Source organism: Phyllobates terribilis, unplaced genomic scaffold, assembly GCF_046119375.1.
Source record: "Phyllobates terribilis strain yellow unplaced genomic scaffold, ASM4611937v1 Scaffold_2__4_contigs__length_985480577, whole genome shotgun sequence".
In the NCBI taxonomy this organism is placed as follows: Eukaryota; Metazoa; Chordata; class Amphibia; order Anura; family Dendrobatidae; genus Phyllobates; species Phyllobates terribilis.
The window spans coordinates 530,729,724-530,746,411 of NW_027362762.1; the positions used below are offsets into that span (position 1 = coordinate 530,729,724).

At 39.8% G+C, this 16,688-nt stretch overlaps 1 protein-coding gene across 17 annotated transcripts in view; it reads right to left on the reverse strand.

The window, feature by feature from the left end:
- Positions 1-16,688, reverse strand: part of EPB41 (erythrocyte membrane protein band 4.1) — a 176,221-nt gene that overhangs the window by 41,156 nt on the left and 118,377 nt on the right. For 12 of the 17 annotated variants that reach the window (XM_073666147.1, XM_073666146.1, XM_073666110.1 and 9 more), the window contains exons 8-12: positions 15,617-15,704; positions 11,004-11,156; positions 10,623-10,720; positions 9,420-9,592; positions 8,002-8,112 (exon numbers count right to left, since the gene is read on the reverse strand). In XM_073666147.1, the coding sequence (XP_073522248.1) occupies positions 8,002-8,112; positions 9,420-9,592; positions 10,623-10,720; positions 11,004-11,156; positions 15,617-15,704 (623 nt within the window). The remainder of the gene's footprint in view (positions 1-8,001; positions 8,113-9,419; positions 9,593-10,622; positions 10,721-11,003; positions 11,157-15,616; positions 15,705-16,688) is intronic. The other 5 variants (XM_073666144.1, XM_073666148.1, XM_073666137.1 and 2 more) reach the window with 3 other exon arrangements.

Below are 16,688 nucleotides of genomic sequence, written 5' to 3' on the forward strand. Positions count from 1 at the left end.
GACCCCAAAATTTGTTGTGCAATTTCTCCTGAGTATGCAGATACCCCATATGTAGTCAAAACTACTATTGAGGCACAGGGGAAAGTTCAGAAATTAAGACGTGCCATATAGAAGTTCATATTTTGCTGCACTGGTTTGACGGTGCCATGTCACATTGGGAGAGCCCCCGATGTGCCAAACAGCAGACCCCCCAGACGAGACCCCATTTTACAAAATACACCTCTCAATGAATTGATCTAGGCGTGCAGTGAACATGTTGACATCACACGTGCCTCAAAGTTTTATACAAATGGGCAGTGAAGAAAGAAATTATATTTTTACCACCAAAGTTTTGTTTTAGCCCCAGATTTTACATTTTCGCACTAGGAAATGGTCAAAAATGGCTCCAAAATTTGTCACACAATTTCTGCTGAAGGTAGAAATACCCCATATGTGGCTGTACAGTACTGCTTAGCCATACAGCGAGACTCGGGAGGGATGGAGTGCTATTTGCCTCCTGGAGCACAGATTTTCATAGAATAGTTTGCGGACTCCATATACAGAGCCCCTAAGTGCTAGAAGAGCAGAAACCCTTAAGTGCCCCCACTTTGGAAATTATACCCCTTTAGGAATTTATCTACAGGTGCTGTGAGGATTTTAACTACATGGGTGCTTTCCAGAAACAAGCAGCAGTGGATGTTGCGGAGTGAAAATTGCAAACTTCCGTTGTTGTGACCAGTACATTATGGCCAGCTCATGCTTCTGGAGACATGCACCCTTAAATATGGCGGGTTCGCATCGCTACAGAAATGCCAAATATGTGGATGCTAACTGCGGTTTAAGCACACTGTGGGGCTCAGAAGGGAGGGGGGGCCATTTGGATTTGGGAGCACAGAATTTGCTGAATTTCTTTTGGAGGGCACAGGCCATTTCGCTTTTCCAGAGCCTTTGTGCTACCAGTAACGAGGAAGCCCCCTATATTTCCATCAACAGGTGATGGACCTGAGTGGGGACTTGCTTTTTTGTGATCCAAAATGTAATGTAAAATGTTACCATTTATCTTGTGCTCTACGCTGAGCACTGGGTATCGGGGTTTCCAGTTAAATCTACACGTGATGTAATTCAGATGAAACCCCCCGAGGGATCCATTCACTATAATGAGGCAGCAGAGTTACTCTGGACTCAGTCTGGCCTCTGTTCAGCGGTGTCCTTATTTTCAGAGGTGCACAAAACTGTGTCTGACGGCACTTTTATGCATACCTAAAAAGACGGACACTGCCGGCTCATAGACCAGACAGCATCCACAGAGCCTCCATCTGCCTCATTATTGGTACTCTTCTGCCAGGGGTTCTGTCTGAATTACATATTTCAGAGATTTACATGGAAACCCCGTTGTAAGCGCTCAGCACAGAGTGCAAGATAAATGTGCACCGAGCCATGCTGCGATCTTTGGGAGGCAGAATGAACTAATCAACAGGAGGTGAAGAATAGGTTTTATTTATTGTTTACACCGTTCCTCGTGCGGTATAAGTAGACTAGACTACTCTGTGCGATACCAGATTTATATCGGGTTTTAAGGTTTGGCTGCTGTCACACACTAAAGACGCTTTTTTTTTTTTTTTGCAAAAACTAGTTTTTGCATCACCATATTTGAGAGCTATAATTTTTCCATATTTCTGCCGACAGTCATGTGAGGGCTTGTTTTTTTGCGGAACGAGTTGACTTATTTATTGGTACCATTATCAGGCACATTATATTTTTTGATCGCTTTCTATTGTGATCTTTGAGAGGTAGAATAAACAAAAACCAACAATTCAGGAATCACTTTATTCTGAGAGCTATAACTTTTATTTTTCGGCTGATGGAGCTGTATGGAGGCTTGTTTTTGCGAGACAAGATAATATTTTCAGCGGTACCATTTTTATTTACATTCGTCTTTTTGATTGCGTTTTATTCCACTTTTAGATCGGAGGTATGATGATAAAAAAAAAAAAGCAAAAAACTATGCTTTAACAGTGTTCACTAAAGGAGCTACATAGTGAGACAGTTTCATAGGTTGGGTCGTTCCGGATGCGGCGATGCCAAACGTGTACTTTTGTTTATTTTTTCCATGATATTTATTCATGGGTACAATATAGTTTGTTTTTTTTTATTATTATTATTTTGTGTTTTTTTTTTAAATATATTTGTACAAATTTTTGTTGACTGTTTTTTACTTTGTCCCACTACTTTCAGCTAGCTGATCAGTGTTATGTTGACCCGGATGTCGTCAAGTCATCATGGCAATGATAATGATAAGTCTCCCGCGATGACGTCGCAGGGGAGCCGATCCATGAGCAGAGGGGCTTCTGTCCCTCTGCCTGCTCGCTAAATTCTGTGATCGCTGAGTCAGAATCAGCCGACACCCGGAGGCAATCCTGCGTGTGCGCAAAATTGCCTAGACGTATACATACGTCCAAGGCCGGTAAGTAACAGGCGATCGGAACGTATGCATATGTCTAAGGTGGTAAAGGGGTTAATATCACCCATAATCTGTATAATCCAATTCAAATACAAAAAATCTTTTCAGGTAGAAAAACAAAAATAACTAACTAAAACTAATGTGGTTGCATAAATACGCACACCCTTAAAGTAATACTTTGCTGAAATACCCTTGAATTTATAATAGCAGTCTTTTTGAGTAGAAGTCTATCAGCATGGCACATCTAGATTTGTCAATCTTTGTCCACTGTTCCTTGCAGTAGCCTCCAAATCTGTCAGGTTGTGAGGACATCACCTGTGTACTGCACTCTTCGGGTCAATCCACAGATTTTCAAGTGGATTCAGGTCTGGGATATTCCAAAACATTCATCTTCTGACAAAGCCATTTTTTTAAAGGTATGCTTAGGGTCGTTGTGGTGATGAAAGGTGAAATTCCTTTTCAGCTCTTTTTTTCGCAGAGGCCTGAAGGTTTTGGTGCAAAGTTGAACGATATTTGGAACTGTTCATAATTACCTCTATCTTGACTAAAACTGTGAGAGTTTATTCTTGATATTTATGCAGTGCTAATGTATATTCAACTATAAGAGTTAGTGGAAACTTCTAGGTAAGTTTGGAAAAATTCCAGGAGTCAGATATCTCATGTGTAAATGCACAACTAATATAAATGGCCTAGATTTATCATCGGAATGACTATATTTCATGGTGTTAAAAAAAAATTAAAAAAAAAAAAGTGAAAAAATTTGGACACCATTATATTTACAATGTTTATCCCCTTGTACACTTTCTACCAATCTGACAAATATTCTATTCTTGTCCTGGGCTGTGTGTCTAAAACAAATTTACCACCTATATTCAAAAACCCTCTCTCCCCCAATTATTGTTAAAAAATTACATCTTTATTTCAATTTATTAAAAATCCACATTACAAAACAGGGACGATGAATGAATGAATGAAGCAATAATATAAAATACAGTTACAATATAACAGTCACAGTAACAGTCACATTGGTATTAATTACTGGGCATTACTACTGTGACTATTATTATGCCATGGCTGTATTCTATGCTACCATTTCTCCCATTATGGCAGCTACTTCATTGTGATGCACCTTCCCTGTCTATTGTAATTTAGTATAAATTTTCCAAAAATTGTTGTGTGCTAGAAAATACCATCAGCTACAGTTTATAGCAAGCTTTTATACTACATTTTTTGGTGGGGTGTTTTTTTTTCCCCCTTTTTTATTTTCAATGTAACATCTATATTTTTCACATTGGTCACTCACTGGTCCTCAAAATAGATTTTTTCACTCCCTGTTCTGTAGACATCACTTAATAAATCTTAAAAAAAAAAAAAAAAAAAAAACCCTAACTTTGCTGAAGCCACAGCCAATTAAGAAATATCCCTGCAGCAAGGTAAAATGTAGGAATTACATGTCTATATATTTAAAAAAAAGTAAAACTTGAACATTTTCACTGTGGCCAAAGGGCCCAATATTAACATTGCTAAAATGTCTTCCGTACAAATCAGGAAGTACAATCTCATTATCATAGCAGACAGCATTAGAATGACAGAAACACCTCCTCCATACACCAGCTAATACAAAATCTATCATTCAATATAGGTGATGTCACAGCTCACCTCCTCCTCCCTCCTTTCACAATGACCTTTGCCATGACGAGCGCATGTTCATGAACCACTTTAGGCAGTGCACACGGTGCATTTTTAGTGCGTTTTTGCGGCGCGGAAATTTGCCAAAAACGCTAATTAATCCTTGTGCTAGCTAATACAACGACAATCCCGAAGTGCTGTGCACATGATCAGGAATTTTCTGGTCAGGATTGTCGCTGCATTTAAATCTGCAGCATGTCAATTCTTTGTGCGTTTTTAACCCACTGACTTAAATTGAATCAGTCAAATCCGCAGCAAAAACGCAGGTATAAAAATATTTGCGGATTAGCTGCGGATGTTTGCTTATGGCCTCACTTATGGCACTGGCGCTGCCTGAGAATTTTCTCACGCCGCACCGTGCTGTGAGGTCACCAGAGCTCTCAGCTGATCATTAGCTGTTTGAACTCCAGTGACCTCACTCCCGGCAGCTCAGCGTTACACACTGACAGGAGTGATTACACTCCTGTCAGTGTATACAGTGCTGTCCTCTACAACAGTCACACCAGTGATTGCTGATGTGACTGCTGTAGAAGTGATCCAGATCTTCGTGGGACACTGGATTATGTCATCACGGCGGACAGGTGAGGGATATGGTTGTTTTTTACTTTTGGCTTCTTACAGGTGACAATGGCTTCAGTGGATTAGGCATTAAGTGAGTATATGGTGTTTTTTATTTTTAAATAAATGATTAAAATTGTGTGGAATTTTATTTAAAATGAAAGACTTTATTCTGACCATGTTTTTATTTCAAAATCTTTACTACAGGGTTAGTACTGGGGGCGTCTTCTAGTCGCCCACCATTACTAACCTGCGCTTCAAGTCAGCTGCCAATGCAAGGCTGACATGAACCTCAACCCTATTACCCCACTTGCCACCGCACCAGGGCAAGTGGGAAGAGAGGAGGCTAAGCGCCAGATTTGGCGCATATTATGGATGCGCCAGTTCTGAGGCCACTGAAAGCTGATATTATTAGCCTCGGAGGGGGCCAGGATCCACGACCACTTTCCTGGCTTTTAGTATCAGCCCGCAGCTGTCTGCCTAACCTTTACTGGTTAGATTTTATTGGGGGACCCTACGTCAATATTTTTCTGGGGTCCTAGTAATCTAGCCAGTAGAGGCTAAGCAAACAGCTGTGGGCAGTTATTAATAGCCAGGGAACATTTGGCCCCTTCCCTGGCTAGTAACATCAGCCCCCAGTGGCTGGCTTTCCCTCTGCTGGTTATGAAAATGAGGCAGGAGCTTATGACATTTTTTATTAAAAAAAATGTTAAGCTTTTGCCCACGATCCAGACGTAGCAGCGCTTTGGACGCAGCATATTTTTGCTGTGTCCAAAATGCTGCGTTCTATTGAACACAGGAAAATCCGCATGTGTTCACTGAACCATGCGGATTTACAGTATTCAATATATTCTAGTGGTCAAATTTCTGTTGCGAAGACTAGCGACTCCGCAAGTGAATTTCACATGCTGTGGTCCTGAAAAAAAGAGCCGCATGTCAGTGTCCGAGCGTGATCCGCAGCCTTAGATGCATACATAATGGACATGGGATTTCTAGAAATACCATCCACTATGCTGTAACATCTTGCAGCTGCGGGTTTGATGCTGCATAAATACACAGCTTTAAACCCGCAGCATTTCCTGATTATGGGAAAGTACTTAAACTCACCCACAGCATGTCAATTTCTGTAGCGGACACGCTAGTCTCCGCTGCAGATTTTGACCGACTGAAATGTCAAAGCGCTGCTAGTTGATGATCGTGGTGATGTAGCGGCTAACCAAACAGCTGTGAGCTGTTATTAATAGCCAGGGAACACGTTGGCCTAATGGCCCCTTCATAGGGTAAAAATAGAAGCTCAAAGCTGCCTCAGAAATGGCATGAATGGGAATTAGGGCTAATGGGATTAGGGTTTATGGTATTAGGTGTCGCTGACACCAAGCCCTTTGTTTAGTGATGAAGAGATGTCAATCAGACACCCTCATTACTAAACCTGTAAGTAAAGAGTTAAATAAACACACAGAGTAAAACACTTTATTTGAAATATAAAACACATTCTTTAAATCATTTAAATTAACCAATATACTGACCCCAGGTCCGACGGTAATCCAAGGGTTAAAGCGATGTCCCACGTTTCTTTTTTCAAATAATTTAGCTCCAAAAAGCATTCATTGCTTTTTGAAGCAGCGTTTTTACCGCCAAGAGATGCAGAAACCTTGCAGAAATTTCTGCAATCAAATCCTGAACATGCGCACATACCCTAAGTGTCATGTCTAATTTAGCCTAAAGGTCACACTTTTTTTTTTCGATTGTCACATCTCAGGAGAGATCACTTTTTTTTTTTTTGTTCATTTATATAGTGTTTTTTTTCTTGGATGAGTTGTTGTATTTGTCAGCGATTCTGCTATTGTTTTTTGAAATTTTAAAATAAAGTGTTAAATTTATTCTGTGAGTCAGATTCATTAAGGCGATACCAAACTTATTTAGTTTTATTTAAGTTTTATTTCTTTCAGACAATACTCTGAAAAATTATCATTTGTGTCATCATATTTGGAGATTAACATGTTCCTTCTTTTTTTGTGATAAGAAGAAAGATATAGTTTTATAGTACAGGTTGAAATGATTACAGTAATACATAATTTGTAACTTAAATGCTATGTGCCCACGATCCAGAGCTGCTGCGGGTTTGATGCTGCGGACTTATGCAGCGTCAAAACTGCAGCGGCCAGATGTTACAGCATAGTGGATGGGATTTATACAAATCCCATATCCACTATGTGTCTGCGGCTCACTCGCGGAAACAGACATGCGGCGTGTCTTTCCAGACCGCAGCATGTTAATTTCTACGGCGGGTCCGTATGTAGGCTTTCCCCATAGACCTAACCTCTATGAGGAAAGTCCGCATGTAAAAAAAAATGGTGCCACTCATTTGCATAGATGAGCAGAAGCAGCCGGCGGCTCTTTCGCGTCGGGCTGCATTGTAGGCACATACCCTAATATTTACCACTACTACTGCACAAGAAAATCACTTAAAAATGTTTTGTATCATATTCTGAGAACCATAACGGTTTCATTTCCGCCGGTCTTGAGGAATATCAAGTTTGAAAGTTATCCACTATCCACGGGATAAGGAGTGACTTTCCAATCACTTGGGAGTCCACTCACTGTGATCCCCACAGATCCAGAGAACCGTGGCTCTGAAGAGCCCTGACAATGGAGTGAAGGTTGATCATGCACATTGCCTCCGCGATCTATAGATGGGATCAGTGCTGGAAATGTGAGAAGTCAAATCTGTCTATTGTAAACTTTGCAGACGAGTTGTTGGTGGAAGAAGTTGTCATGGAGGTACGGGCCAGATGAGAAAAGAAAAGAAAATACCTCCATCAGAAAAAATGGCACCTGTAAGTAACTATATATAACTATACTGTAATCTCTTTATATATTCTGTGGGACTGCTATCTACTACTATATAGTAATATCCGTGTCGGTCTTTGTATAAAAATTTATTTTCAGTAACAGCATGGTCATCTGCTGAGGTTCTCCTACATCCATGATTAGGGTGCGCAACTGCAGTTGTAAGTAGGTTTACCTGGTTATGGGCCCACTCAGATGTGTTTTGCGCCCCCTGCCTATGCTGAGCCCCTAGCCAAGTCCCTTGCAGTGACATTATTTTAGCTTAGAAGCAAAACTGTAAAACAGAAAAATATATACGGTATTTTCTTAGGAAGATGTTAATTTAAAAAGCTGGCTGTATAATTAGTGCAGCTTTACAGCAGGGAATATATTAAAACACAGCAAAAAGAAGTGGGCAGAAAAAAAGAAAAGCAGCAGGAGCAAGATAAATAATACAGCTACGCAACAATGAATAATTAATATACCTTCATGTTGCATAGTTCCTGGTACAATACGAATTGGTATCTTTAACTCAAGCACTTCATCATTATCCTCTTCAGGAGAAATGAATTTAAATGAAGGGTGCCCTTTTTCCACTAAGGCAAAAATTAAGAAAAAATTGGAAGTTGTACAATTTTAATTACAACACGATAGTGTTGAAATGACAGATAACGCAGAAGAAAGAAAAATCTATAAAAGGCTCTGTGCACACCATATTACCTTTGGTGTTTTAACTTGAAAGCACTTGCAAAATGATGGTGTTTTTAAAACCTAAGCAGAGAGTGGGTGGTAGAGGAATTATACATGAAGGATTCTACTTTTCATTTCTTTTAATTCACTCCCAGGTTTGTATAAAAAACAAAAAAAAAAACTATCAATGGTAGATGTGCAAGTCCAATTTTAGGGAATGTTCTGCTGCTAAATTAAAAATTGCAAATGAGCTTTTTTTGTGTCTTTTTAAACTGCAAGCAGATTGGTGGGAGTCAAAGTCCTCCATGTAGAAGCTGTTCTCTCCTGCTTATTCAGCATGATGTGAAAGTTACTGTTTACACCCGCAGCACAAGCTGACATGCTGTAGGCTGCAGACTCTCGACAGTGTGTGAATGAGCTTTAGGGAAACCTCATTCATAATTACACTTCTTAAATATGCAGCGATTTTTCAACAAGCAAACCCACAGTGGGAAATCATCTGTGCATGCGCTGCATGAAAAAGCTAAAAGGATTCGTTTTTATTAATATGGAATAAAGTGAAGCTCCACAAATGTTTAACCGTAATAATAAAATTCTTATTTCCTCATTATTTTCATTGAATTAAGTTAGCCATTATTGTAAGCTGTATGTGGGGTGATAAAAACTCTTGCGGCTATATCCAGGGATCCATGTTGCTAAATTGTACAGTTCTAGCACTAATGTGATTGCGTTAGTTCATCATATGATTTTGTGTATAATGTTTCCCTTTCTATAGGTGTACAAAGAATACTGTATTTGAAGAAAAAAAATAACAGTATGAACATGGAAAATTGGATGTGATTACTCTCCCCATAGGGTTCTGTAAAAATTGTAAGCATATCATTTGCTGTGAAGAGGCTTTGTATACCATCACAGTAGATGACTACTGTGGCCCTAAAGGTGGCTCAGTGGTTAGCACTGCAGCCTTCCCACACTGGGATGCTGGGTTCAAATCCCACCAAGGACAACATCTGCCAGGAGTTTGTGTGGGTTTCCTCCCACACTCCAAAGACATACTGATAGGGAATTTAGATTGTGAGCCCCAATGGGGACAGTGCCGATACTGTCTGTAAAGCGCTGTGGAATTAATGGCGCTATATAAGTGAGGAAAATAAATAAATGAGATAAGAGCCACCCAATACAGATATGTCCAGAGAAGCTGAGGCTCACTCACCTCCATCAAGGCTGCGCGTGGCTCTCTTGCTGGCAGTTCGCTCAAACTGGGGAGCAGGACGATCTATGAGAGCGCTGGCATGCCTTGTCTGTGCCTGAGTGCGCCCACTGTAACGAAATTTGGATCCCAGTGACAGGAACCTGTGTTTAGGAATGGTCTCTGTAGATGTTAACCTATTAAAATCAAAGAAAATGTTACGTTTTTAATGGACTATTGAGAAATCAATTGGTGTAACTCAGGGCACAAGCTTTACCTGTCTAAGGCCTGCATTGTCACAGACATTCTAATGGGTCGCGGCAAAACATTAAAAGGGCTATTTTACTCTGCAACATGTAAGCAATATTGCCAGAATAAAGGTATGAAAGGTGGAGCTTTCACTTTTAGAACTCCAGACCTTTTGAGAGAAAATGGAAACAGGTTACAAGTGTTTTGTAACTGGAATAGAAAGCGAATACATGGCTACCTCATCTTTGAAAAGCTGAACACGGGAGCAGGGGGGAAACCATTAGCTTGATATATGGGGATACGATATGCATATGCCATACATTTCTCAGAGGAGTATCCCTTTAAGATCAGTGTGGGTAAAACGGCCACATTGTGTTCTGCCTAGTACAGGTTGTGTAGCATGACACAGGAAGTTAGAGGGCACCGACATGAGAACTCCAGTCGTCATCTACCGCTCCTCAGGGCTTGCACTCGGCATAACACATTAACAGTTTGGGTTTGTATGAGGTTTATTTTAAGCAACTCAAAGAGCAATCCAGACTACTGTCCGCTCATTGGTGCCAGCTCTGCACAGCACTCATCAGCTGCCTCATAACCGTGCAAGCCACACAGTGTCCACCATAAGTCCCAGACAGACTGGATCCCTTCATTACCATTATCCCTCCTTATGTCCCCCTTCCTGTGTTACGCACAGCTCCATTTCCTTGTGACATGGATGATACAAGCAACAAGTCATTACAGGTAGTATCATGTATTTCCCAATACCTGCACTGATCTCCATGATACTTTAGGGCGTCTAGGGATGAGAGAACTGTGCTGCCATGTAATAACACGACTTCATTTTATGAATAAAAGGGATGCAGCGGTGGCTTTCAGAATTGTTGGGTTACGCAGAATGACATGAAGAGCTGAAAGTGCCTTCAGGGCCGCAGGTTTTCTACTTTGTGCATAAGAGTTCAAATGTAAATTATAACTTACCTAAAAAAGGTATGATGTTCCACACAGACCTTCCAAAGTTTCTTTGCTGCTCGATAACTTGGCAACTTAAACCCTATTGTACTTTCGTATTGCTCCTGCTACAGAAGAAAAGCCAATTAGGGAGATTTGATAGACCTATTCAAAGTCCTTTCAGCCATACAAAAGGATCCTAAAAGCTCACAATGGATTAAATATATCTTGATGAATAATTATCTGTCATATTTCCTGCCCGACCCAGGGTCAACAAAGCCTTAAATAAGGAACTTCGTTTGCATACAATATTATATCTACACTAGGCTATTTAGTGAAATAAGTAAAACTGATTCCTAATATATGGTACGTGTTCAAAAAAAAAAAATCAAAAGAAAGTAGTTTTCATACCTCACCAGGGCGAATCTTAATGAAAAAACTGCTTCTTTTATATGAGATTTTCAAGACTTTGGGCCATGGGAAACGATTAATCCTTAGATTGTCTTTAAAGACCATTAGACCTCCAGAGCAAACTCCAAGTTTTATGTCTACGCCTTCCAAGTCCTGGATAAAAGTAGAGGTACACTATTTATAATATACACACACAACATTAATGCAGAAAAGATAATTATTAATACCAACAACAACAATATACCAGTACACAGCTAGTCAGGCACAAAACTAGCTACTCTATTGCCATCAGTAGATCCTTGAAAAGTATTGCTTAATTTAAATGCACAGACTGCTTTGGACAATGCCTTTTAGCCAATAGGATCCTGTTATATAGGTAATCCCATTATTGAGACCCCAACGATAAGCTGTAAACTGATCAGCATAGTATTAGAGCTTGCTCACACTGGAAGTACCAGCGTATAACTCGGATGAGTGCTATATGACGTTTCATCGGACAGCACCAATGTTATACTATGGAGCAGTGCTGACTAGTGTTCATTTTCACATGCCGAGTCGACATGAGAAAAGAAACTCGCTTCATGCTGCGGTTGGCAGCGTATATCAGAGGGTGCGCACCCATACAAGTCTATGGGTGTGTGAAAAACGTCAGACTGTACTCGGATGTTATCCGAGCACAGTCAGATACACAGACTCATAGAATGGAGAAGATTGAGAAATTAAGTTCTCCGTCTTCTCCGCACTTGTGATCTGATTCTCACATACGAGAAATTTGAATCACAGTAAAAGGACACTCAGCTCATGCTCGCAGCAGTTTAAGCGAAGGGTCATTTGCATATAGCATCCGATTCTCTCACATGAGAAAATCATGTATGCTACTCGCAAGTGTGAGCGAGCCCTTACACTCTTCTTACTGAAATTAATTGGCGATCCATGTATCAGGACATGCTAGCTCCCCTTAGCAAGAGAAGCCAATCTCTACACTAGCTACTCGATCAGGGTCATGACAGAAGTATCAACTATTACACTCAAAATTTTCAAATTTAGTCTCAGAATGTTTGGCGTATAGTCAAGAGCTCCTCGTGCATACATCCAACTAATCAAAAGGTCAAAATTCACACTATTGTAGGCCTGTACTAATGTCATTTTGGCTTCTATCGGGTTGGTATATCTGCTGAATCTACAGTACAGACCAAAAGTTTGGACACACCTTCTCAGTTAAAGATTTTTCTGTATTTTCATGACTATGAAAATTGTACATTCACACTGAAGGCATCAAAACTATGAATTAACACATGTGGAATTACATACTTAACAAAAAAGTGTGAAACAACTGAAAATATGTCTTATATTCTAGGTTCTTCAAAGTAGCCACCTTTTGCTTTGAGGACTGCTTTGCACACTCTTGGCATTCTCTTGATGAGCTTCAAGAGGTAGTTATCGGAAATGGTCTTCCAACAATCTTGAAGGAGTTCCCAGAGATGCTTAGCACTTGTTGGCCTTTTGCCTTCACTGTGCGGTCCTGCTCACCCCAAACCATCTGGATTGGGTTCAGGTCTGTTGACTGTGGAGGCCAGGTCATCTGGCGTAGCACCCCATCACTCTCCCTCTTGGTCAAATAGCCCTTACACAGCCTGGAGGTGTGTTTTGGGTCACTGTCCTGTTGAAAAATAAATGATGGTCCAACTAAACGCAAACCGGATGGAATAGCATGCCGCTGCAAGATGCTGTGGTAGACATGCTGGTTCAGTATGCCTTCAATTTTAAATAAATCCCCAACAGTGTCACCAGCAAAGCACCCCCACACCATCACACCTCCTCCTCCATGCTTCACGGTGGGAACCAGGCATGTAGAGTCCATCCGTTCACCTTTTCTGCGTCGCACAAAGACACGGTGGTTGGAACCAAAGATCTCAAATTTGGACTCATCAGAGCAAAGCACAGATGTCCACTGGTCTAATGTTCATTCCTTGTGTTCTTTAGCCTAAACAAGTCTCTTCTGCTTGTTGCCTGTCCTTAGCAGTGGTTTCCTCGCAGCTATTTTACCATGAAGGCCTGCTGCACAAAGTCTCCTCTTAACAGTTGTTGAAGAGAGGTGTCTGCTGCTAGAACTCTGTGGCATTGACCTGGTCTTTAATCTGAGCTGCTGTTAACCTGCGATTTCTGAGGCTGGTGACTCGGATAAACTTAGCCTCAGAAGCAGAGGTGACTCTTGGTCTTCCTTTCCTTGGGTGGTCCTTATGTGAGCTAGTTTCTTTGTAGCACTTGATGGCTTTTGCAACTGTACTTGGGGACACTTTCAAAGTTTTCCCAATTTTTCGCACTGACTGACGTTCATTTATTAAAGTAATGATGGCCACTCGTTTTTCTTTACTTAGCTGCTTTTTTCTTGCCATAATACAAATTCTAACAGTCTATTCAGTAGGACTATCAGCTGTGTATCCACCAGACTTCTGCACAACACAATTGATGGTCCCAACCCCATTTATAAGGCAAGAAATCCCACTTATTAAACCTGACAGGCACACCTGTGAAGTGAAAACCATTTCCGGTGACTACCTCTTGAAGCTCATCAAGAGAATGCCAAGAATGTGCAAAGCAGTCATCAAAGCAAAAGGTGGCTACTTTGAAGAACCTATAATATAAGACATATTTTCAGTTGCTTCACACTTTTTTGTTAAGTATATAATTCCACATGTGTTAATTCATAGTTTTGATGCCTTCAGTGTGAATGTACAATTTTCATAGTCATGAAAATACAGAAAAATCTTTAAATGAGAAGGTGTGTCCAAACTTTTGGTCTGTACTGTATATTACAGTGGTCCACAGCAAAAAATGTGTATGCCTCACAATATGTTTAGCAATGTGGCCTATAAGCGACTAATGGCATGGTCATATACAATTCTTGTCTGATCAGTGCTTGGAGACCATCACAATTTCTGTGACTTTGTCCACCCATCCGTTTTTTGAAGATCGACCACAGGTTCTGAATGGGAATGAGACCCGTAGAGTTTCTTGACAATGGATTCAAAATGTCAATGTTTTCACTACCGAGCCACTTAATTATTACTTTTGCCTAGTGATATGGTGCTTTAAGTGGCTTGGTGAACAAAACATTGAAATTTTGGATCCATGGTCAGCAAAGTCCCCAGATCTCAGTTCCATTGAATACCTCAAAACACAGGTGAACAAAGTCACAAAAATTTACAAAAATTGTGATAAAAGTCCAAGCATTGATCAGACTGGGTGGCCATCAGTCAGGATTTGGCCCAGAAGCGGACATAAAGCATGGCAGGGCGAAGAGCAAAAGTCTTGAAAAATAAAAGGTCAACACTGAAAATATTGAGTCTTTAAACTGTATTTGCCAATAAAAGTGTAAAAAGTTATAAAATGTTTATAATTGTACTTTAGCAACCATAGAAATATCTGTCTAAAAATCTAAAACCACTGAAGAGGCAAACTTTGTGAAAAACAATATTTGTGTCGGTCTCAAAACTTTTGGCCACAAGTTTATGTTTGACAAAGTGCTGAAAAATTCTCTTTTTACTTAGACTGCCTGCCAGGGCTTTCACCTGAAGTAGGTACAAAAGGTAAAATCCCAACTTATGCCACTGGAAATACCATAGAAACATCTGACTAAAAGATTTAAAAAAACAGAAGCCGCAAATTGTGTGAAAAACAAAGCTTGTGTCAGTCTCAAAACGTTCGATCACGACTGTAGAACGCATCTTTAGTTCATTTTTTGGCCAAACTGCAGTGTGAGGTCAGCATAAAAATAAGACTAAGCAGTGCTTCATTGGCTTGTAGAAGGTATGCAGACTTGCTCAATCAGTATGTTTTGCATATCCAATAAGTACATTTTGGCACTATAGAGGGAATTTGTTAATGGCTGTATGCCATTTCCAGTTGAAAAGAAAGGAGCAAATTACAATGAACGCCATTTTTGAACATTATTTTGGAATCTATTTCTGTTTTTCCACGGCCCTAGCCAATATTGAAAAGTGGTCGAGGTTAATTGGGAGTGGCAGGGTCACTGAAGCCCGCCATATTTACTATAATTAGTGCCAGAAATGTATGTAAATTATAGGGAAAAGCTACACTAGCTCATAGTTAGCGGAGCCTATTAATAGAATGTCATCAAAAGAGAAAGATCAGCCTTATTAATAGTGAAAACTTGACCAATCTTAACACATCTCCCCAATGGTTTATAAAACATAAGAATGTGCTTCCTACAGTTTGATTGAACTTCGGATTAAACAGATGTGCCATATCTTTTTAATGTGCTTTGATAGTAGTAGATTGGAAAGCCTATTTGATGTGTATAGAAGTAAAGAGCCTTAAAGAGTTGTCCAGATATGGCATGAAAGTCAGCTCTCACCATAACTTCAGACTGGTGGATCCTAACATCACACACAGTGCACGCTGTGAGGATTCTCCGCTGCTGGTGGACGGCATGAGTCTGCAAAATGCGTACGGCAGATCACAATCTGACTAGACGTGCACGGCCTCGCTCAATTCACTTGTATTGCAGACTTTCATACCTGGATAATCCCTTTAAGAGTTTCCCTAGACTACAATATCAAATTGGAAAATAGTGACATTTAGAAACCTACCTTGGCTTGGTGAATATCTACACCGTACATCGTTAATTTCTTGGCATTTTCTAGAAACTCCAAGTCAGCTTGGGCTGGAGTCATTGATCTGAATAATACAAAAAAATGGAAAGGATTTTAAATATCATGTTTAGGCATTCTGTTAGCGATCGTAAGGGATTATTAGCAGTCATCTATTCATCGTTAAGGTGATAACTTGTGGATCAGTAGGGGTCCGACTACTGGGACCACCACACACCCTGAGAAAAACTTCCCAAAAAGCTCCACTGTCTATTGGTCTGCAATAAATAGCCAAGTTTGGTGCTCAGTTATCTCACAGTCCCATTGATAAAGTGATCATGGTCACGGCATGTCATTACACTCCATTTTTTATGAATCAGCTCTGCAATCACCACATCAGTTGTGTCCATGATGATTATTGTAATATTTAAATTATATTAAGTATTTATATAAGTAAATATTAATATTATGATGTATTCTAGTAATACATTATTACTAACTTATCCCTATAATTTCATAGCTTTCGGTTTGGTGTCTATTTGGTCTTTCTGCTGTTATGCTTGTGATGGGGTATCAGGTCCTGTGATACAAGTGTAAAACCATTTCTGTGTAGAGATATTACTATGTGTATTCGCAGGGGTGTAATTTCTTAAGGTGCAAAGGTTGCTGTTGCCATTCCACAGCTGTGGTAACAATTGACAAAACGTTTATTTAAAAATAGTGAAAACATTACACCAATTTTTCATGTATAAAATATTACATTTATTGAATGGAAAAATAAAAGTAAAACTACCACAATACATAATAAAATAAAATATTCTAAAACAATCGGAATCCAGATGATAGAACCGTGGACACGTGGGACTCTCATGTGGTCTCAGAAAAAGGTTATTCATAATTAGCTGTCATCTTCTAAATATAAATATAAAGTACCTGTAATTTATATGAACAATGAATACAATTATGAACATAATTAACAAATGTATTTTTTATGTAGGAAAAACGTAATTCCTTCACCTACGTGTTTTTGTTAAATCTGTTTTAGATCTTTGCATATTAATGATATTATAGA